Raw genomic sequence first — 24,364 nt, forward strand, 5'->3', positions numbered from 1 at the left:
TATATGGATATATTAATTTTCTCTTAAAATTGTTTTTTAATTGACAAATAGGAGTTGTACATATTCATAGTGATGTTTAGATACACATAATACATGGTGAACAGATCAGGGTAATGAGCATATGCATCATCTCAAACATTTATCATTCCTTTTTGGTGGATACAGTCAATATCTTCCTACCTATTTGAAAGTATATAACATATTATTGTTAACTATAGTCCTCTTACAGTGGTATTCCTCTTATCTAGCCATATATTTGTATTCTTTAATAAATCTTTCCCTACCCCTCCCTTCCCCCTACCATTCCCAGCATCTAGTATCCTCTGTACTTCTTTTTACTTCTAAGAGATCAACTTTTTTTTTATATTATTATTATACTTTAAGTTTTAGGGTCATGTGTACAATGTGTGGGTTTGTTACATATGTATACATGTGCCATGTTGGTGTGCTGCACCCATTAACTCGTTATTTAGCATTAGGTATATCTCCTAATGCTGTCCCTCCTCCCTTCCCCCTCCCCCCAACCCACAACAGTCCCCAGAGTGTGATGTTCCCCTTCCTGTGTCCATGTGTTCTCATTGTTCAATTCCCACCTGTGAGTGAGAATATGCGGTGTTTGGTTTTTTGTCCTTGCGATAGTTTGCTGAGAATGATGGTTTCCAGTTTCATCCATGTACCTACAAAGGACAAGAACTCATCATTTTTTATGGCTGCATAGTATTCCATGGTGTATATGTGCCACATTTTCTTAATCCAGTCTATTGTTGTTGGACATTTGGGTTGGTTCCAAGTCTTTGCTATTGTGAATAGTGCCACAATAAACATACGTGTGCATGTGTCTTTATAGCAGCATGATTTATAGTCCTTTGGGTATATACCCAGTAATGGGATGGCTGGGTCAAATGGTATTTCTAGTTCTAGATCCCTGAGAAATCGCCACACTGACTTCCACAATGGTTGAACTAGTTTACAGTCCCACCAACAGTGTAAAAGTGCTCCTATTTCTCCACATCCTCTCCAGCACCTGTTGTTTCCTGACTTTTTAATGATCGCCATTCTAACTGGTGTGAGATGGTATCTCATTGTGGTTTTCATTTGCATTTCTCTGACGGCCAGTGATGATGAGCATTTTTTCATGTGTTTTTTGGCTGCATAAATGTCTTCTTTTGAAAAGTGTCTGTTCATGTCCTTTGCCCACTTTTTGATGGGGTTGTTTTTTTTTCCTTGTAAATTTGTTTGAGTTCATTGTAGATTCTGGATATTAGCCCTTTGTCAGATGAGTAGGTTGCCAAAATTTTCTCCCATTTTGTAGGTTGCCTGTTCACTCTGATGGTAGTTTCTTTTGCTGTGCAGAAGCTCTTTAGTTTAATTAGATCCCACTTGTCAATTTTGGCTTTTGTTGCCATTGCTTTTGCTGTTTTAGACATGAAGTCCTTGCCCATGCCTAGGTCCTGAATGGTAATGCCTAGGTTTTCTTGTAGGGTTTTTATGGTTTTAGGTCTAGCATTTAAGTCTTTAATCCATCTTGAATTAATTTTTGTATAAGGTGTAAGGAAGGGATCCAGTTTCAGCTTTCTACATATGGCTAGCCAGTTTTCCCAGCACCATTTATTAAACAGGGAATCCTTTCCCCATTCCTTGTTTTTGTCAGGTTTGTCAAAGATCAGATAGTTGTAGATATGTGGCATTATTTCTGAGGGCTCTGTTCTGTTCCATTGATCTATGTCTCTGTTGTGGTACCAGTACCATGCTGTTTTGGTTACTGTAGCCTTACAGTATAGTTTGAAGTCAGGTAGCATGATGCCTCCAGCTTTGTTCTTTTGGCTTAGGATTGACTTGGCGATGCGGGCTCTTTTTTGGTTCCATATGAACTTTAAAGTAGTTTTTTCCAATTCTGTGAAGAAAGTCATTGGTAGCTTGATGGGGATGGCATTGAATCTATAAATTACCTTGGGCAGTATGGCCATTTTCACGATATTGATTCTTCCAACCCATGAGCATGGAATGTTCTTCCATTTGTTTATATCCTCTTTTATTTCATTGAGCAGCGGTTTGTAGTTCTCCTTGAAGAGGTCCTTCACATCCCTTGTAAGTTGGATTCCTAGGTATTTTATTCTCTTTGAAGCAATTGTGAATGGGAGTTCACTCATGATTTGGCTCTCTGTTTGTCTGTGATTGGTGTACAAGAATACTTGTGATTTTTGTACATTGATTTTGTATCCTGAGGCTTTGCTGAAGTTGCTTATCAGCTTGAGGAGATTTTGGGCTGAGACAATAGGGTTTTCTAGATATACAATCATGTCATCTGCAAACAGGGACAATTTGACTTCCTCTTTTCCTAACTGAATACTCTTTATTTCTTTCTCCTGCCTCATTGCCCTGGCCAGAACTTCCAACACTATGTTGAATAGGAGTGGTGAGAGAGGGCATCCCTGTCTTGTGCCCGTTTTTAAAGGGAATGCTTCCAGTTTTTGCCCATTCAGTATGATATTGGCTGTGGGTTTGTCGTAGATAGCTCTTATTATTTTGAGATACGTCCCATCAATACCTAATTTATTGAGAGTTTTTAGCATGAAGGGTTGTTGAATTTTGTCAAAGGCCTTTTCTGCATCTATTGAGATAATCATGTGGTTTTTGTCTTTGGTTCTGTTTATATGCTGGATTACATTTATTGATTTGCGTATGTTGAACCAGCCTTGCATCCCAGGGATGAAGCCCACTTGATCATGGTGGATAAGCTTATTGATGTGCTGCTGGATTTGGTTTTCCAGTATTTTATTGAGGATTTTTGCATCAATGTTCATCAAGGATATTGGTCTGAAATTCTCTTTTTTGGTCATGTCTCTGCCAGGCTTTGGTATCAGGATGATGCTGGCCTCATAAAATGTGTTAGGGAGGATTCCCTCTTTTTCTATTGTTTGGAATAGTTTCAGAAGGAATGGTACCAGTTCCTCCTTGTACCTCTGGTAGAATTCGGCTGTGAATCCATCAGGTCCTGGACTCTTTTTGGTTGGTAAGCTATTGATTATTGCCACAATTTCAGAGCCTGTTATTGGTCCATTCAGAGATTCAACTTCTTCCTGGTTTAGTCTTGGGAGGGTGTTATTTGTCGAGGAAGTTATCCATTTCTTCTAGATTTTCTAGTTTATTTGTGTAGAGGTGTTTGTAGTATTCTCTGGTGGTAGATTGTATTTCTGTGGGATCGGTGGTGATATCCCCTTTATCATTTTTTATTGTGTCTATTTGATTCTTCTCTCTTTTCTTGTTTATTAGTCTTGCTAGCGGTCTATCAATTTTGTTGATCTTTTAAAAAAACCAGCTCCTGGATTCATTAACTTTTTGAAGGGTTTTTTGTGTCTCTATTTCCTTCAGTTCTGCTCTGATTTTAGTTATTTCTTGCCTTCTGCTAGCTTTTGAATGTGTTTGCTCTTGCTTTTCTAGCTCTTTTAATTGTGATGTTAGGGTGTCGATCTTTCCTGCTTTCTCTTGTGGGCATTTAGTGCTATAAATTTCCCTCTACACACTGCTTTGAATGTGTCCCAGAGATTCTGGTATGTTGTGTCTTTGTTCTCGTTGGTTTCAAAGAACATCTTTATTTCTGCCTTCATTTTGTTATGTACCCAGTAGTCATTCAGGAGCAGGTTGTTCAGTTTCCATGTAGTCGAGTGGTTTTGAGTGAGTTTCTTAATCCTGAGTTCTAGTTTGATTGCACTGTGGTCTGAGAGACAGTTTGTTATAATTTCTGTTCTTTTACATTTGCTGAGGAGAGCTTTACTTTCAACTATGTGGTTAATTTTGGAATAGGTGTGATGTGATGCTGAAAAAAATGTATATTCTGTTGATTTGGGGTGGAGAATTCTGTAGATGTCTATTAGGTCCGCTTGGTGCAGAGCTGAGTTCAATTCCTGGGTATCCATGTTAACTTTCTGTCTTGTTGATCTGTCTAATATTGACAGTAGGGTGTTAAAATCTCCCATTATTATTGTGTTGGAGTCTAATTCTCTTTGTAGGTCACTCAGGACTTGCTTTATGAATCTGGGTGCTCCTGTATTGGGTGCATATATATTTAGGATAGTTAGCTCTTCTTGTTGAATTGATCCCTTTACCATTATGTAATGGCCTTCTTTGTCTCTTTTGATCTTTGTTGGTTTAAAGTCTATTTTATCAGAGACTAGGATTGGAACCCCTGCCTTTTTTTGTTTTCCATTTGCTTAACAGATCTTCCTCCATCCCTTTATTTTGAGTCTGTGTGCATCTGTGCATGTGAGATGGGTTTCCTGAATACAGCACACTGATGGGTCTTGACTCCTTATCCAATTTGCCAGTCTGTGTCTTTTAATTGGAGCATTTAGCCCATTTACATTTAAAGTTAATATGGTTATGTGTGAGTTTGAGTCTGTCATGATGTTAGCTGGTTATTTTGCTCATTAGTTGATGCAGATTCTTCCTAGCCTCGATGGTCTTTACAATTTGGCATGTTTTTGCAGTGGCTGGTACTGGTTGTTCCTTTCCATGTTTAGTGCTTCCTTCAGGAGCTCTTTTAGGGCAGGCCTGGTGGTGATAAAATCACTCAGCATTTGCTTGTCTGTAAAGTATTTTATTTCTCCTTCACTTATGAAGCTTAGCTTGGCTGGATATGAAATTCTGGGTTGAAACTTCTTTTCTTTAAGAATGTTGAATATTGGCCCCCACTCTCTTCTGGCTTGTAGAGTTTCTGCCGAGAGATCAGCTGTTAGTCTGATGGGCTTCCCTTTGTGGGTAACCCGACCTTTCTCTCTGGCCGCCCTTAACATTTTTTCCTTCATTTCAACTTTGGTGAATCTGACAATTATGTGTGTTGGAGTTGCTCTTCTCGAGGAGTATCTTTGTGGCATTCTCTGTATTTCCTGAATCTGAATGTTGGCCTGCCTTGCTAGATTGGGGAAGTTCTCCTGGATAATATCCTGCAGAGTATTTTCCAACTTGGTTCCATTCTCCCCGTCACTTTCAGGTACACCAATCAGATGTAGGTTTGGTCTTTTCACATAGTCCCATATTTCTTGGAGGCTTTGTTCATTTCTTTTTATTCTTTTTTCTCTAAACTTCCCTTCTTGCTTCATTTCATTCATTTCATCTTCCATCACTGATACCCTTTCTTCCAGTTGATTGCATCGGCTACTGAGGCTTCTGCAGTCTTCACGTAGTTCTGGAAACTTGGCTTTCAGCTCCATCAGCTCCTTTAAGCACTTCTCTGCATTGGTTATTTTAGTTAAATAAAATAAAAATTAAATTCATCTAATTTTTTTCAAAGTTTTAACTTCTTTGCCATTGGTTTGAATTTCCTCCTGTAGCTCAGAGTAGTTTGATTGTCTGAAGTCTTCTTCTCTCAACTCGTCAAAGTCATTCTCTGTCCAGCTTTGTTCTGTTGCTGGTGAGGAACTGCGTTCCTTTGGAGGAGGAGAGGCGCTCTGCTTTTTAGAGTTGCCAGTTTTTCTGCTCTATTTTCTCCCCATCTTTGTAGTTTTTTCTACTTTTTGTCTTTGATGATGGTGATGTACAGATGAGTTTTTGGTGTGGGTGTCCTTTCTGTTTGTTAGTTTTCCTTCTAACAGACAGGACCCTCAGCTGCAGGTCTGTTGGAGTTTGCTAGAGGTCCACTCCTGACGCTGTTTGGCTGGGTGTCAGCAGCGGTGACTGCAGAACAGCGGATTTTCGTGAACCGCAAATTCAGCTGTCTGATTGTTCCTCTGGAAGTTTTGTCTCAGAGGAGTAGCCAGCCGAGTGAGGTGTCAGTCTGTCCTTACTGGGGGGTGTCTCCTAGTTAGGCTGCTCGGGGGTCAGGGTCCCACTTTAGGAGGCAGTCTGCCTGTTCTCAGATCTCCAGCTGCGTGCTGGGAGAACCACTACTCTCTTCAAAGCTGTCAGACAGGGATATTTAAGTCTGCAGAGGTTACTGCTGACTTTTTGTTTGTCTGTGCCCTGCCCCCAGAGGTGGAGCCTACAGAGGCAGGCAGGTCTCCTTGAGCTGTGGTGGGCTCCACCCAGTTCGAGCTTCCTGGCTGCTTTGTTTACCTAAGCAAGCCTGGGCAATGGCGGGTGCCCCTCCCCCAGCCTTGCTGCCGCCTTGCAGTTTGATCTTAGAGTGCTGTGCTAGCAATCAGTGAGACTCTGTGGGCGTTGGCGTAGGACCCTCCGAGCCAGGTGTGGGACACAATCTCCTTGTGTGCCCGTTTTCCAAGCCCGTTGGAAAAGCGCAGTATTAGGGTGGGAGTGACCCGATTTTCCAGGTGCCGTCTGTCACCCCTTTCTTTGACTAGGAAAAGGAACTCCCTGATCCCTTGCGCTTCCCGAGTGAGGCAATGCCTCGCCGTGCTTCAGCTCACGCATGGTGCACTGCACCCACTGTCCTGCCCCCACTGTTTGGCACTCCCTAGTGAGATGAACCCAGTACCTCAGATGGAAATGCAGAAATCACCTGTCTTCTGCGTAGCTCATGCTGGGAGCTGTAGACTGGAGCTGTTCCTATTTGGCCATCTTGGCTCCACCCCGAGATCAACTTTTTAAAGCTTCCACATGAGTGAGAACACATGGCATTTAACTTTCTGTTTCTGGCTTATTTCACTTAACATAATGTCCAGTTCTATCCGTGTTGCTGCAAATGACAGGATTTCATTTTTTATGGCTGAATAGTATTCCATGGTGTGTGTATACCACATTTTCTTTATTCATTCATTTGTTGTTGGACACCTATGTTGATTCTATATCTCAGCTATTATGAATAGTGCTGCAATAAACATGGGAGTGCAGATGTCTCTCTGTAATTTTCTTTTTAGCAAATTTTCTGTTCATGTTTGCAAGTCATTTTACTATTAGTACACTTTTCCTATTTACTTATATGACCTCTTTTATAGTAAATATATTAAGCCTTGTCATTTGTAGCAAGTGGGAATATAAATTAGTATTAATATCCTAGAAAGACTTTACTATGTGTACCAAAGCCTTAAAAATGTTCATACCATTTTACTCAGTAATTTCATTTTATGAATCTATTCTAAAATTAAAAAAATTAGAAACTCAAAGATCTATGCAAATAAGTGTTTATAATTTCTGAAAAATAAACAACTTAAATTTCCAGCACTTGAGGAGTGTTAAGTACATAACAGTGTTTCATGGGATGAGACAGTAAAGAGCCACAATAAATTGAATTTATGAAGATGTCTTCATGATATGGGAAAGGCTTGAGATAAGAAGTTAAATGAAAAAGATAGATACAAAAAACTCTATCTCAACCATAGAAAATAAATTTATAAAATGTATGAATGGGTTGGGTATGGTGGCTCAAGCGTGTAATCCCAGCACTTTGGGAGGCTGACATGGAAGGATTTCAGGCCCAAGTTCAAGACCAGCCTGGGTAACACAGCCATACCCCATATCTCTTAAAAAAAAAAAAAAAAATTAGCTGGGCATAGTCCCAGCCACCCAGGAAGCTGAGGTGAGAGAATCACTTGAGCCTGGGTGGTGGAGCTACAGTGAGCTATGATTGCACAACTGCACTTCAGGCTGGGAGATGGAGAAAGACCCTGTCTTAAAAAAAAGAAAAAGAAAAAGAAAAAGAAAAAAGTGTGAATGGCAAAAAAGACTGAAAGGAAATATACCAAATGAAACTAACTTTAGGTGGTTAGCTCAAGCATAGTTTTTAATTTTATTCTTCACAATAATTTCTATATATGTTTGATTTTTATGAGTAAAGTCTCTGTTTTTAGAATGTAGTGGAGAAATTTTGTGTGTATATCTGTGAATGTATGTAGTCAGGAAAATTCAACCAATCATCCCCCAAAAAACTTCCTTATGTACATTTCTCACAATTTATAAAAGCAAATAGAAGAGGTTTCTGTGCATCCTAGCCATGACATTTTTCTAATTAGATCCTAATGTCCTAATATGCAAAAGGAAAATCAGTCATCTAACTAAAAACTTAAATACTCATCAGCAATGCAATGATTTCTAAATGTCCTAACGCTGTAGTCATTACAAATGCACTAGATTTACAAATATTAGTTTTCAGATGTTTTGTCCATCCATTCTTTGTCATTAACATTTAGAAAATCTATATAAAGTAACTGAGCAAATGAACTCTCAAAATAGTAAATATTTACCTAACTTCAGATATACTTGACATATACTTCAAAACTCCTTTGAGATAGAAAAAGATAATTTCCACATCGATGCCAATATTAATAAATGAAGATTTTTTAAATTAGAAGATGAAGAGAATTCTGGAGGCCAATAAAAACCTGAAATAAAATGCTGTCTTCTGAACCCTATGACGAGAATCATGAAAACTTTAGCTTACCGGGCTTGTGTGACAAGTACAAGGATACAATGGCATACAAAATTTGAAATGTATGAATACAAAACTTGAATTTACAACTAACAAGAGACAGACAGCAAATCTCTAGTAACCGTAAATTCCTAAGCTTTTATGGAAGATACAACAAGGCAGGGACTATCACAAAACTGCAATCTGAATCTTAAAGAAACATGGTTGACATGCAGATCAGATTTCACATTAAAAGGCTCAAATCCAATCTGCATCATCCAACATCTTTCCTTTCTCTATATCTACTCTCCCTTTGCACCTAGAACTGTTTCACCACTTACTGGATTATTCTTTGAGGGAAACTGTGAGCAGTATAAAACTTGCAATAAAAGGAGAAATATTTTTTAAAAAACATTGGTTGATTATTTTAAAATAAAGACTAACCATTAAGTCCATCTAGAACTACTAGTTCTAAAGGTTTCTCTGAGACTTTAACCAAAATGCTGATAGCAATATGGACAACTTGATTGTGGTGGACAAGCTTTTTGATAAGCTGCTGGATTTGGTTTGCCAATATTTTTGTGAAGATTTTTGCATCAATGTTCATCAAGGATATTGGCCTTAAGTTTTCTTTTTTTGTCGTATATTTGCCAGGTTTTGGTATCAGGATGATGGCCTCACAGAACGAGTTAGGGAGGAGTCCCTCCTTTTCAATTGTTTGGAATAGTTTTATTAGAAATGGTACCAGCTCCTTTTTGTACCTCTGGTGGAATCCATCTGTTCCTGGGCTTTCTTTTTTGGCTGGTAGGCTGTTTATTAGAGCTTGCATTAGTCTGTTTTCATGCTACTGATAAAGACATACCTGAGACTGGGCAATTTATAAAAGAAAGAGGTTTAATGGAGAACTCAGAGTTCCATGTGGCTGGCGTTGAGTGTCTGTGGGTTTTCCAGGCGCACAGTGCAAGCCGTCGGTGGATCTACCATTCTGGGGTTTGGAGGATGGCGGCCTTCTTCTTACAGCTCCACTAGGTGGTGCCCCAGTAGGGAGTCTGTGTGGTGGCTCCAATCCCATATTTCCCTTCTGCACTGCCCTAACTGAGGTTGTCATGAGGGCCCTGCCCCTGTAACAAACTTGTGCCTGGGCATCCAGGCGTTTCCACATGTCCTCTGAAATCAAGGTGGAGGTTCCCAAACCTCAATTCTTGACTTCTGTGCACTTGCAGATTCCTCAAAGAACTAGAGGCAGAAATATCATTTGACCCAGCAATCCCATTACTAGGTATATACCCAAAGGACTATAAATAATTCCAGTATAAGGATACATGCACGCATATGTTCACTGCAGCACTATTCGCAATAGCAATGACATGGAACGAGATCATGTCCTTTGCAGGGACATGGAGCTGGAAGCCATTATCCTCAGCAAACTAATGCAGGAACAGAAAACCAAATACTGCATGCTCTCATAAGTGGGAGCTGAATGATGAGAACACACAGACACATGGAGGGAGGACAACACACACTAGCCTTTCAACAAGTCTTTAGGAAGTTCTAAACTTTCCCACATTTTCCTTTCTTCTTCTGGGCACTCCTGTTAGTTCCAAAGTTGTTTCCACATTTTCAGGTATCTTTTCAGCAGTGCCCCAACTCTATTGGTACCAACTTACTGTATTAGGCCGTTTTCATGCTACGGATGAAGACACACCCGAGACTGGGCAATTTACAAAAGAAGAGGCTTAATGGGGAACTCACAGTTCTACATGGCTGGGGAGGCCTCAAAATCATGGTGAAAGGCAAGGAGGAGCAAGCACATCTTACATGGATGGCAGCAGGCAAAAAGAGTTTGTCTAGGGAAACTCCCCTTTTTAAAACCATCAGATCTTGTGAGACTTATTCACTATTACAAGAAAAGCACAAGAACGACCTGTCCCCATGATTCAGTTACCTCCTACCAGGTCCCTCCCACAACATGTGGGAATTCAAGATGAGATGTGGGTGGGGACACAGCCAAACCGTATCACTGCTTCAATTTCAGAACTTGTTATTGGTCTGTTCAGGGACTCAATTTCTTCCTGGTTCACTCTTGGGAGGGTGTATGGGTCCATGAATTTATCCATTTCTACTGGATTTTCTAGTTTTTGTGCATAGAGTTGTTTACACTATTCTCTGATGGTTGTTTGCAATTCTGTGTGGTCAGTGGTTATCATTTCTGCTCAACTTTATTTGATTCATTTGTCTTTTCATCTTTATTACTCTAGCTAGTGGTCTATCTACTTTATTAATTTTTTTCAAGAAATCAGCTCCTTGACTCATTGATTTTTTGAAAGGTATTTTGTGTCGCTATCTCCTTCATTTCAGCTCTGATCTTGGTTATTTCTTGTCTCCTGCTAGCTTTGGGGTTTGTTTGCTCTTGTTTCTCTAGTTCTTTTCATTGTGATTTAGCTTGTTAACTTGTGATCTTTCTAGCTTTTTGATGTGGGCATTTAGTGTTATAAATTTCCCTCTTAACAGTGCTTTAGCTGCATCCCAGAAATTCTGCTACATTGTCTCTTTGTTCTCATTAGTTTCAAAAAACTTCTTGATTTCTGCCTTAATCCCATTATTTACCCAAGAGTAACTCAGGAGCCGGTTGTTCAATTTCCATGTACTTGTGTAGTTTTGAGTGAATTTCTTAATCTTGAGTTCTAATTTGGCTGTGCTGTTGTCTGAGGGACTGTTACGATTTCAATTCTTTTGCATTTGCTGAGGATTTATGTGATCAATTTTAGAGTGAGTGTCATGTGGGGATGAGAAGAATGTATATTCTGTTGTTTTTGGGTGGAGAGTTCTGTAGATATCTATCAGGTCCACTTGATCCAGAGCTGGGTTCAGGTCCTAAATATCTTTGTGAATATTTTGCTTTGATGATCTGTCTAATATTGTCAGCAGGGTGTTAAAGTCTCCCATTATTATTGTATGGGAGTCTAAGTCTCTTTGAAAGTCTCTAAGAACCTGCTTTATGAATCTGCATGCTCCTGTATTGGGTGCATATATATTTAGGACAGTTAGCAATTCTTGAATTGAACCCTTTACCACTACATAATGCCCTTCTTTGTCTTTTTTGATATTTGTTGGTTTAAAGTCTGTTTTGTCAGAAATGAGGATTGTAACCCCTGCTTTTTTCTGTTTTCCATTTGCTTGGTAAATTTTCCTCCATTCTTTTATTTTAAGCCTATGTATGTGTCTTTGCACATGAGATGGGTCTCTTGAAGGCAGCATACCATGAATCTTGGCTCATTATCCAGCTTGTGATTGTGTCTTTTAATTGGGACACTAAGCCCATTTACATTTAAGGTTAGTATTGTTACGTGGGAATTTGATCCTGTCATCATGATGATAGCTGGTTATTTTGCAGATTTGTTTATGTGGTTGCTTCAGTGTCACTGGGCTGTGTACTTCAGATACACTGTACTTCAGTGTGTTTTTGTAGTGGCTGGTAATGGTATTTCCTTCCATATTTAGTGCTTCCTTCAGAAGTGCTTGCAAGGCAGGCTTCGTGGTGATGAATTCCCTCAGCATTTGCTTGTCTGAAAAGTATCTTATTTCTTTTCACTTATGAAGGTTAGTTTGGCCAGATATGAAATTCTGGACTGGGGAAATTCTTTTTTTTTTTTTTTTTTTTTTGAGATGGAGTCTCGCTCTGTCACCCAGGCTGGAGTGCAGTGGTGCAATCTCGGCTCACTGCAAGCTCTGCCTCCCAGGTTCACGCCATTCTCCTGCCTCAGCCTCTCCGAGTAGCTGGGACTACAGGCGCCTGTCACCACGCCCGGCTAATTTTTTTGTATTTTTAGTAGAGACGGGATTTCACTGTGGTCTTGATCTCCTGACCTCGTGATCCGCCCGCTTCGGCCTCCCAAAGTGCTGGGATTACAAGCGTGAGCCACCGTGCCCGGCGGGGAAATTCTTTTCTTAAGGATGTTGAATTTGTTCCCCAATCACTTCTGGCTTGTAGGGTTTCTGCTGGGAGGTCTGCTGCTAGTCTGATGGGCTTCCCTTTGTAGGGGAATTGGCCTTGCCCTCTGGCTGCCCTTAACATTTTCTCTTTCATTTTGACTTTGGAGAATCTGATGATTATGTGCCTTGGCATTGATTGTCTCATGGAGTATCTTATTGGGGTTGTCTGCATTTCCTGAATTTGAATGTTGGCCTGGCTTACTAGGTTGGGGAAGTTCTCCTGGATGCTATCCTGAAGTATGTTTTCCAACTTGGTTCCATCTCCCTGTCTCTTTCAGGTACCTCAGTCAGTTGTAAGTTCAGTCTCTTTCCATAATCCCCATATTTCTCAGAGGTTTTGTTCATTCCTTTTTTTCTCTATTCTTGTCTGCCTTTCTTATTTTGGAAAGATAGTCTTCAAGCTCTGAGATTCTTTCCTCCACTTGGTCTATTCTGTTACTGATACTTTTTTTTTTTTTTTTTTTGTGAGATAGTGTCTCACTCTGTCACCCAGGCTACAGTGCAGTGGTGTGATCTCATCTCATGGCAACCTCTGCCTCCCAGGTTCAAGCGATTCTCCTGCCTTAGCCTCCCAAGTAACTGGAACTACATAAGTGCATCACCATGCCTGGCTAATTTTTGTATTTTTAGTAGAGACAGGGTTTCACCATGTTGGCCAGTCTGGTCTGAAACTCCTGAGCTCAAGCCACATGCTTTGGCCTCCCAAAGTGCTGAGATTATAGGTGTGAGCCACTGTAACTGGCCTGCTATTGATACCTGTGATTGCATTGTGAAGTTCTCATGTTGTGTTTTTCAGCTCCATCAGTTCAGTTATGTTCTTCTTTAAACTGGCTATTTTGGCTATCAGCTCCTGTATTGTTTTATCATGATTCTTAGCTTCTTTGCATTGGGTTACAACATGCTCTTTTTGCTCAGTGAAGTTTGTTATTAACCACCTTCTGAAGCCTACTTGTCAGTTTAGTCATCTCAGCCTCAGCCCCATTTTTGTGGGTTCTACTATTGGCTTCTGGGCATCTCTGTTATACTAAGACCATACCCCCTATCTTGTCCTGAGGTGATTTGCTAGGAAAGGGCATTTTGAGTTCATCTCCACTACAGGAAGGTATAGAAATAGAGCCTTAAGCTAATGAGATTTGGGTATGATGTGCATTCACCTGATTTGGAGATGAAAATAGAGGTGAGGAAACACCCAACATAAGAATACCAAATATTATTACAACTAATAATAAATACTAAAACCACAAAATCATTCTGATTATTGGTGAAGGTAAACTTGTGCACTGTTGAGGTCTTGAATTCCATCTTGTGTGACTGCAGCACAAAACGCCTCACTTCCATGGGGCTTCTTTTCCTTATTTGTCTACTTAAGACATTGGATTAGAGCATCTCTAAGGCCCCTTCCTGTTCAGTGAGTCTATTAAGGCTAGATGTCAGTGTTTCTAGATTCTCCGTGGCTTTTGAAGGAATAAATTTTCTTCACATTGCTTGACACTCTATAAAGGTTTATTGAACAGAGACAGTGAATGGATGAATAGTTAAATAAACAGTCAATCTTTAATTCATTAATTAATCAAACATTTATGATAAGTTACCAGTACCAGGTCATTTGCTAGAGACAAAAACATGAAAATACAGGGTCTATGCCTTCCAGGGGCTCTTAGTCTAAAATCATACCTTAATTTTTCTCTTCTCACATTTCTGAACACAGAATACAGAGAACACAGCGCACAGAATATTTGAGAAAGAGACCTGAACTGGGGAGTAAGGAAACCTGTATCATCATCACTGGTGTAGCATATCTTGCTTCATGGATCATCACTTGATCTTCTCTTTTCTCATTTCTCTCCTCTGTCTTCCTTTTACTTAACAATCTACACAGATATTATCATTGTTTGTTCTACTCCCCTTGTTTTTCTCCTCTTTCTCTTATCTATCTAAATATGCATTCTGGTTTTTATCTTAAACACAGAATGATATGAGTTAATCAATAATTCAGTCATAGAAATGCCTAAAAATGCCAGCTCATGTCTCCTCAGGAGCCATAAAAGTAACAAAGTAAATTGAATCAGTATGCTTTACTACTTGTCCAGCAAAAGTCATTCCTCTGGAAAAGTGAAAACTGATTAATTGCTTGATGCAACGCTCCAAAAAATTCACTTTCTGTTATATCCCACTGTGTAAAGAGAGAATAGAAAGGAATCAGGCAAAATCTCTTAGCTTGGGTGAGTTTAAGAAGTTCTAGACTGAAATGATGGCAGTTTAAATAATCCAAGGACAATAAAGTACTGAGCTCAAGTAAGCACTTAATACAGTACTTTTAAATCAAATCCCAGTGTGGAATTTAAGAAATAGGTTAAAAAGTTTCCTATGAAAAAGTTCTCAACACAGACTAATCAGTCTTTGCAGAATAAAGACAAAAGATATCTGTTACTTATTGCAATATAGATACCCTCAACACAGCCAGTCACCGAATCTTGGCATTCTTACTCCATGGCATCTCTTGTATCTTTCCTTTTTAAATTTGTCTCTCTTCTACCAGCACATGAGAAGCAGTAAACTGAAATAATTAGGAATATAAGCTCTGGAACCCTGCTGCAAGGTTCAAGTCCAGGCTGTACTACTGAAGAATTGTGTGACATTGTGCACCTTACTTGACCTTTCCATGCCTCAGTTTTCCTACATATAAAATGGGGATAATAGCAACATTCATCTCACAGAGTTCTTATGAACACTAAGTAAGTTCATATCTATAAGTGTTTAGAACTCTGCCTAGGTCACATCAGGAAGTAATGCTGTAATCATCACCACAATCATCATCATCACCATCTCCACTACCATGATTATTATCACAATCATTGCATCACTTCTACTGCCCACCTCCTTGACCAAGGACACTCAATTTGTCCTATACTATATTATCCTTTGTCCTTTTATGTGTAATTGTCTTCATAATGAACTCTTGTATTAACTTTTCTAATGTCTATAATTACGCATAGAACTCACAGGACAGGAACTGAGCTCTACATCTTTATGTCATCCCAAATATGCAGTCTAGTGTTGCAATATTGTATTATACCTTCTACCGTGCCACCATACTGAACTTGTTCCTTGAGCATATGAGATCCTTTCATGATGCCATGGCTTTATACATATATGCCCTTTCCTCTGCCTGAAATGCTTTTTCTACTCATTGTCCTATTTTCATTGTTTGGAAAATAATTATTAATACTTTTCCTTCAAGACGCAGTATAGGGCTAGGTGCAGGGGCTCACATCTGTAATTCCAGCACTTTGGGAGGCCAAGGCGGGATCACTTGAGTCCAGGAGTTCAAGACCAGCCTAGGGAACATAGTGATGCCCTGTCTCTACTCAAAATAGAAAAAAATTAGCTAGGCAGGTGGCACACACCTGTAGTCCCAGCTCACCAGGAGGCTGAGGCAGGAGGATAGCTTGAACCCAGGGAGGCTGAGGCTGCAGTGAGCCATGATCACGCCGCTGCAGTGAGCCATGATCACGCCACTGCACTACAGCCTGGGCAACAGAGTGAGATCCTCTCAAAAACAAAAACAAAAAACGAGATGCAGTTTGGAAAGTTAATTTCTTAGGTCAGTATCTCCCAAACAGTGGCTTTGGACAGATACTGATCCAGGAAGTCATTTTCACTAGTCTATGGTGAAAATGTCAGCCTCCATTCCTAAATTAAGACCTTCCTACTTTGTGCCTCGTGTGTGTGTGTGTGTGTGTGTGTGTATGTGTGTGTGTCTGTGTAAATGTCCTTTCATTTAATGAAACAATCAGAATAACTGTAGTTTTTCTTGTTTGTGTGTTTTAATCTTCTGATTTGACAAATTCATATGTCGGCAACCTATGGTAGTCAAGTTTTTCTTAACTCGACAGGTCTGTGAAATCCAAGCGCCTCACCAAATGGCTCTCTCAAGTAAGGGGCAAGTGCCCCAGACTCTCGTCTTACTGCCAAGTAAGCTCATTCGTGAAGTTACCACTGGGATTTAACACACTATTACATGTAAGCTTCCTTGCCAGACCCTGAGCAGGGAAGCAGGGGCTGCATCATCCCGGCGTCTGATGAATAGAAGACAGATAAATGTTTAACATCTGCACACTGCATTATCATTTATGCACATCTATTTTTGTATTTGATTGGATCTCTACAATAACCTTATAGCAATCAATGAGAAAGCAAAGCTCAGAGATGTTCAGAACTCACACAGACCCACAAAGTTGGTGCAGGATCACAGCAATGGAGGACTGTGTGGGAACATTACGCCATGTCTTAGGCTCTACAATACCAACTTAACTTTTCTAAGATGTACTTGGTTTACACACTTTGTGTTTGCACTGGAAATATGATAATAGCATTTTACCTAATCAAGGAATAAGTATTATCCTCATTTTACTGATGAGGAAGCTGAAGCATAAAGATACAGCACGTACAAGGTGAAGTACTGGCAGCTAAGATGAAAGGAATACGGGGTTATACACCACAGCACCTTGAACCACAATGTGCTTCCCCATGTCTGTTCAGAACATTTCAGGCCATCTGAGAGGCTACATTCATAAGATTTCTTTTCAGGCCTTCCAAATACCTGAAAGAAATCACACCAATGCTCGTTCTTAGACTCCCTTACGGATTATCCATTCACTTTTAATAATATTAGTTTTTAAATAAAATAATACATCTATATTATTTAAAAGCTCCAGTGGTACTATAAAATTATAAAAAAAAAATCACTGTTAACCTTTCACCTAAGGCTGCCCTTCCACCTCCCTTATCCCAAAGTCTTGCAATGCAGAGGCAAGTATTTTCAAGCCTTTCAGTTTATCTTCTACATCTTCTAGTGTTTATTTCCATACTTATACATAGTAGCCTTGTACTAACATTTTTTCACTTGTCAGTTTTGGATAATATCTCTGACTTCCTATTTTGAAAGAAAGAGGATTCACCATTCTTAAGCCACCACCCCGTTTTCCTTCCCTTCTCTCATCCTTCTAATATGATTTTTCATAATTTTTGGATAAATTCTTACTCAGTGTTTTACATTACTAAGATCATACTAAAAAGTTTATACTACAGACATATTAGAATGGTGAAATATCCAAAACAGTGACAACACCAGTAAGAATGTGGAGTAACAGGAACTCGTATTCACTGCTGGGGGAAATGCAATATGGTACAGCCACTTTGGAAGACAGTTTGCAAGTTTCTTACAAAACTAAACATGCTGTTACTATACAGTCCAGCAATCACAATCCTTGGTATATCCAAATGAGCTGAAAAGTGTGTCCACAAAAAAATCCACACAAAAATGTTTATAACAGTTTTACTTACTCATAATTGCAAAAGCCTGGAAGCAATGAAGATGTCTTTCAATAGGTGAATGGATGAATAAACTGTGGTACATGTATACAATGGAATATTATCCAGTGCTAAAAAGAATTGAGCTATGATGGCATTAACAGACATGGAGGAACCTTAAATGCATATTACTAAGTGAAAGAAGCCAATCTGAAAAGGCTACATACTATATACTTTGAACAATGACATTCTGGAGAAGGAAAATTAGGAAGACAATTTAAAAAAATGAGTGGTTGCCAGGGGTTAGGGGAAGAAAGAAAGAAATCGCTGGAGCACAGAAGACCTTTAGGGCAGTGAACCTATTCTGTATGATACTATAGTACTAGACACAGGTCTTTACCTATCTGCAAGAACCCAAAGAGCGTATAGTACCAAGAATGAATTCTAATGTAAACTATAGACTTTGGATGATAATGATGTCTCAATGTAGGTTCATAAGTTGTAACATATGTACCATTCTGTTATGCATGTTCACTGGGGAAGGCTGCATGTGTGTGGGGACAAGGGACATGATGAAAACTGTACTGTCCGCATCATTTTGCTATGAGCCTACAACTGCTAAAAAAATAAAGTCTACTTAAAAAAAACGTTGTGCACATCTGAGCTACATGATATATTATGATATTTCTTCTCTTGTACAACTTTTTGTTTTCCTTGATGTTGATAACTGCTTTGTTTTGTTGTAGGTTTTCTACATTTCTAACATTAATTCTTTCTAAATCCTCCATTAGCACTACAACATCACAATCAATTTTATTCTTCATGTTCAAACACATCATACTCTATCAGATACATTTTTTTTCCTGAAGACTTTTCTCCTGAAAGTTTCCATTTTTCTGCTAAACTCTGGACAGTCTGCCTACAGATGTGCTGTCCAAGAGTCATCCTTTGAATTCTTTTGGGCTTAATTCTAGAAATCCCTTTGCTTTTTTTTCTTAAAGACATTACTTTCTTGTTTTAAATTAAATTAAGTTTAATTTAATTTTAAGTTCTGGGGTACATGCGCAGGATGTGCAGGTTTGTTACATAGGTAAACATGTGCCATGGTGGTTGGTTGCATCTATCAACTCATCACCTAAGTATTAAGCCCAGCATACATTAGCTGTTTTGCCTGAAGTTCTCCCTCCTCTTGTCCCCTACTCCCCAACAGGCCCCAGTGTGTGTTGTTCCCCTCCCTGTGTCCATGTGTTTTCATTGCTCAGCTCCCACTTACGAGTAAGAACATGCAGGGTTTGGTTTTCTGTTCCTGTGCTAGTTAGCTGAGGATGATGGCTTCCAGCTTCATCCATGTCCCTCCAAAGGACATGATCTCATTCCTTTTTATGGCTGCATAGTATCATTCCCTGGTGTATGTGTACCACATTTTCTTTATCCAGTCTATCACTGATGGGCATTTGGGCTGATTCCATGTATTTGCTATTAAGACTTTACTTTTTTGGAGCAGATTCTCTCTTTGCTTTTCTCCTGGATGAAATTTTCTGTTTCTTGAACCCTACATACTTCTTTTTCTTCACCCACTCATTTATTTTTGTGGAGAATATCTTCGAGATATTTTCTGAGAAACGATGTAAATAAAGTTTTGAGGCCTTGTATCTTCATTCTGCATCATTTGATTGATAGATTGGATGCATACAGAACTTTTGGTTGATAATAATTTTTCCTTAGACTTTTAAAGGTAGAGTTTCAAGGTCTTCTATCATCTAACGTTGCTATTAAGAAGTTAGATATCATTCTTATTCCCAATCCTTTGTACATTTTTTTTTTAATTGTGGAAGCTTAAAGGATCTTCTCTTGATCTTTCCTGTTCTAAAATTTCAAAGTACTGAGTCTTTTTCATTAGGTGTTCTGGCATGTGATGAGCTATCTCAATCTGAAAATATCTGTCCTTGAATTCTGGGAAATCTTATATTTCTCTGTTTCTTCTAGTTCTCTTTCTGGAATCCTTTTACTCTGATAGTGAACTCCCTGGACTGATACCTAATATTAGCATTTCCATCCTATTTTCAGTCTTTTGCACTTATTGCTCTTATTTTTTTGGTTTTATATCTTCAGAGGAAGAAAACACCATCTAGAGCCTCAAAATATTTCCTAAGTTTTTGATACCCAATGTCCATCATTAACTCAAAACTTCTCAGGCATACCAAGAGACAAGACCAAGGGAAAAATAAACAGATAATAGAACTGGGCCTACATATAGATCCAAATATTGGAGTTAATGAGCTAAATGCTTTAAAATCAGTTTGATTAACATATTTGAGAAATGTGTTAACAAGATGTAGAACTCCATCTTATGAATGGAAAGTATAAAAAAGAATCAAATGCAAATTCTAGTATCAAAAAATATAGTAACTGAAATTAAGAATGCTCAAGTATGCATTCATTCTGCTCTGAGATAAATGCCTACATGAACGCCCCAAGAGAAGTATAGAAGAATGCTTCTAGCACCATTATTCATAACAGCTGAAAACAGATAAATAAAATCAGGTATATCCATTCAATAGCATACTATATAGTACTGAAAATCAGAAAATTACTGTTATGTGCCACAACATAAATGAATCTCACAAACAATGTTTAGTACAAGAATGTATACATGAAATATGTACTATGTGATTCCATTTATATAAATGTAAAAGATAGGTAATATTAATCTGTTAGAAGTCAGTATAGAGGTTATCTCTTAGGAGAAGGAAGGAAGTGATGACTGGGAGGAGACATAAGCAGGCTTGTAGGATGCTTGTAATGCTTGATCTGGGTGGTGGTTACAGAAATGTGTTCACTTGTGGTAATACCTCCAGTTGTACACTTATGATTTCTGCATGTTTCTATATGTATATAAAATTTATAATATAGTAACACTTATAATACATCTCAATTAAATGTTTATTGAAGTAAAACAAAAAGACATCATTCTTATTTTATAGATGCAGTATCTTAACTCTGAAAAAAACCATGGACATTCCCTGTCATATCCATTTCCTTCTTGTTAATTTTGATGTCTATCAAGTGCCCAATGCACCCATGTTCAAAAGCTCTCTGATTCAGTTTCTCCAGAGACTAAATCTCCTGCGGCTTGGTTATACGGAGTTAGAGCAGGAAGCTGGGGCCCTCCTATAGTAACCCATACAGAATTCTGGCCAATCTCCCTGTGTTCAACCCTCATCCTTAGCCTGCCTTTGCCAGTATGTAAAGCTGCAAATTCTTGAGCCTCTCTGAAACTCCTTGGCAAACTTCTCGATAAGCCTAAAGGTTTCAGTTTTCTTTGCTCTTCTAAGTCATTGCTTAATCTTACAAAATTTACAAATGTCTCTTGTCTGTTATTGTCTCCCCTCCCATTTCTTTATTCTGGGGGATTTATGCCTTTTTTATTCCTATATTGTAATTTCAGTGGAGCTTGAGGAAGGATCAGAGATTGAAACATGCATTTACTTTGCTATGTTTGATCCATTTTTTTCTTTACATTTATTTAAAAATATTAATCAGGTTATGATTCACCTCCTATGATCTGATGTACACTGCACAAATATTTCTATAAATTTTGAGGCTTCTTATTAGCTGGGTGCCATTTAAAAAAATGAAATCTTTCACTTTCTCATATAGTCTGTAAGTGGGTACATAAGATGAGCAGCCACACTGTGGTGTGTGATCTCTTTGGAGAGCTGTTAATACACTGCTGTGCTTTATTAGCAAATGAAATTTATAGGCACAGTGTCCTGTTCCACAGAGTGAGCCACATCAAGATTTCTCAGGCACTCGCCCAGATGGAGCACAAATCTAAAGTCTAGATAGAAACTTCTAAGTAATCACCTTTGACATCTTATATGCAGCCCTGCTTCCTGGACTTCTAGAAGAATTGATTTAACAAATAATAATCCCAGATGAAAATCAAAACGAGGCATCAGTATTCTTTCAATACTTTTGGTTGTTTAAAACCATCTTAGCAGTGTGGTGTGCTACCTTATGAATTCCAGGGAGCTGAGTTACCTGCAGAGTATATTTATAAATCAAATTATGAACAATTAATGTAAATATTTCTAGTCTCTCTAGAAATATGAGGAAGAACTCAACTCTTTCCATTTTAACTTGATCACTAGAAAATTAATATGATTTCTCCCAAATGACTTCCTGAAATGTACACAGAGTAATAAGACAGCATAATGGACAGAGATTTTTGGATGCCCAACATCTTTTGCACACCCTTCCTAATTTGGTGACTTTCCTACACAATGAATCCTGCCTCCTTAGGAATCAGACATTCCTTTGCCTGCCTTCCTTGCAGCATGCAACCTAGACTCCACAGGTCAGAAACAGCCACACCAAACGCTTTCAGTGGAGACAAACATGAAGAAAAATATATCTACTTCTGATAAGGGTGGCAGGGAAGAAAACATCCTACTTTCAGGGGCTGCTGTAACAGAAATTATGGAACTTATAGCCCAGCATTATGATGTGACTTATGGAGTCTCTGTATAGTTGCAGTAGCTACTGGCAGTGGGTGGGGGTGGCAAGTGGATGGGGTTGTCCTTAGATAAGTCTTGTGGGAGAGGCTGGATTCTTCTTGACTATAGGCTCTAAGCTGACTCTCTAAATATCCTCGACATTCTATGAACTGTCTAATTTCCTAAAATAAATTTCTGTTCTTTTTCAACCACCTAAAGAAGATTATGTTGTTTGTAACTAAGGCGACTAAGACAGATAGCAAGTGTTACCATAACGAAAAAAGAAAACAACCACAAAAAGAAGATTAATACATTTTTTGTGACATTCAGCTACAGTAAAAATAAACATTTGATCTAGAACAAAGAAATCAGCACGACTGTTGACAAATTTACTTTAGCAGACATAACATCAAACTGCTACCACACACTCATACTATCCCAAAGGTATGGCTAATTTTAAAAATACATCAGAGAATTAAAAAATCTTGATAGCAACCTGAACATACCATCCTTATCAGCAGTGTCTTGTGGCTTTGATTTTAAGGTGAAGATCTTCCGTAGTTTACAGTTAGCTGAGACAACAATTCCATCCAATGACTGGAAAACTGCCCCCTTGAATATTTCACTGGTGAATGCTACTAAGTCAATGCATAGATTGCACCACTAAAATAGAGAGATGCAAAGAAAAGTAAGTACCTTTCATCATCACATAAATGAACAAGCCATCTATATGCAGACATTCAAAGAGCTGAGGCAGTTATCCTGATCAACAGGACCCAAACTAATTTTCCCCTTTAGGTAAACTTATCTCTGTTTTGGCTTAAAAACTGACTTGATCTTTCCAAAGAAATCACCATAATTCTAAATTATATATTGGTCATCTGACTACAGAATTCCCAACATGAGACAAGACTATGACAACTTTGGGAAATAACTATCTGTAGCCAGCAGGAAGCTAACTGCAGGTGCGTTAGACCAGTGACATCTTGAAAATCAGAGAAAAGCAGCCAATTGTTCCTTCAAGGGGACTAATTTGATCACAATTAGCCACTCGTATTTGTTGAAAAAGGCATGGATGAAATTAGAAGCTGGGTTTAAATTGTGGTCAGTGCTGTCTACTTATAACCTAACCTATTGTACAGAAATAGATTCTTCTAAAGAATTTGTAATTCTTTGTAATTATGCCTGGTATTTGCCAGTTTTTAAAGTACTCTTGCAGGGACTAATTTCTGCGCATTAAACAATTAGGACCCTCAATACTTCATTCTGCCTCCACATGAAGGCAGAATGGAGAGCAACAGGGAACAGAAAGACTAGTTTGGTCCCTGTCAGTCATCTAAACACGAAGTGAGGAGGGCTGGCTAGGAAGCTTATGTAGGAAGTAGAGTGTAAGGGACAAATCCAGTAGATACGCCACAGAGTGGAACACTGTGGCTTGGTGAAATGCAGGTTATAGGGGATGGAAGTGTTGGGGTTTCTAGATATCCAATCATAATTATTAACCTTATTATAATATTAGCATTATTATTGTTGTATAAACGTGGTTCCTAGTCCTAAAAGACTTCTTATCATGCCCCAATCCCAACCATTTAGCTGGTTCATCAGTCAGCAATTCCAGTGACCCATTCTTCCCCACACACGCTAAGTACCTATCATGTGTTAGACTCTGGGCTTGGCTCCAGCGGTACAGACATAAATAAGACAGTCCTTCCAGTCTGGGAAGGAAGGCAGACATGTGGTATATACCTAATATAGTCACTACAGAGGGTGCTTATGGTGGGTATGTGGGGAGGTTTAGGAAAGCTTTATTTGAAAAAAAAACATTTTAAAAATTGTATTATGGTATTATATGCAAATATAAGCCAGATAGCACCAAAAGTTTGATACAGAATACAGTTCTTTGTCACCTTACCCCTCATCTAATCATACTGTCAACTCATTTAACTGTTTCTTCCCTCTGTATTTTAAAGTAATGCCTCTTGATTCATCAATTTTGGACACTAGCTACTGACTTCCTAATATGGTAGATAAGACTTAGCTAGCTAATACCCTGCTTCCCCTACTTCATCCTCCCTGGATAATTATTTGTTCTCTCATTTGCTCTCATTTTTTCCCTCAACGTCCATATTCTGTGTTTTCTTTCTTCTGGCTATGTAAATACTGTGTACATCTGAGCCAAGTGGCTCTCTATGATTACCTTTTCCTTCCTTACACAACTTTAAAAATATTTTTACAGTTAACCACTGTTTTTTTAATATTA

The 24,364-nt window shown here is 38.7% G+C and overlaps 1 protein-coding gene and 1 long non-coding RNA gene across 8 annotated transcripts in view; one reads left to right on the forward strand and one right to left on the reverse strand.

Moving 5' to 3' along the window:
• Positions 1-24,364, reverse strand: part of CFAP20DC (CFAP20 domain containing) — a 303,292-nt gene that overhangs the window by 137,119 nt on the left and 141,809 nt on the right. For all 7 annotated transcript variants that reach the window (XR_009213033.1, XR_009213034.1, XM_058437106.1 and 4 more), the window contains exon 6: positions 22,611-22,767. Coding sequence is in view for 5 of the 7 variants with exons in the window: in XM_058437106.1 (XP_058293089.1) it covers positions 22,611-22,767 (157 nt within the window). In the remaining 2 variants the exon portion in view is untranslated. The remainder of the gene's footprint in view (positions 1-22,610; positions 22,768-24,364) is intronic.
• The window catches only part of LOC116466609 (uncharacterized), a 188,914-nt gene that overhangs the window by 55,766 nt on the left and 108,784 nt on the right, over positions 1-24,364 (forward strand). The window lies entirely within an intron of this gene.

Source organism: Hylobates moloch, unplaced genomic scaffold (genome assembly GCF_009828535.3).
Source record: "Hylobates moloch isolate HMO894 unplaced genomic scaffold, HMol_V3 SCAFFOLD_4, whole genome shotgun sequence".
NCBI lineage: Eukaryota > Metazoa > Chordata > Mammalia > Primates > Hylobatidae > Hylobates > Hylobates moloch.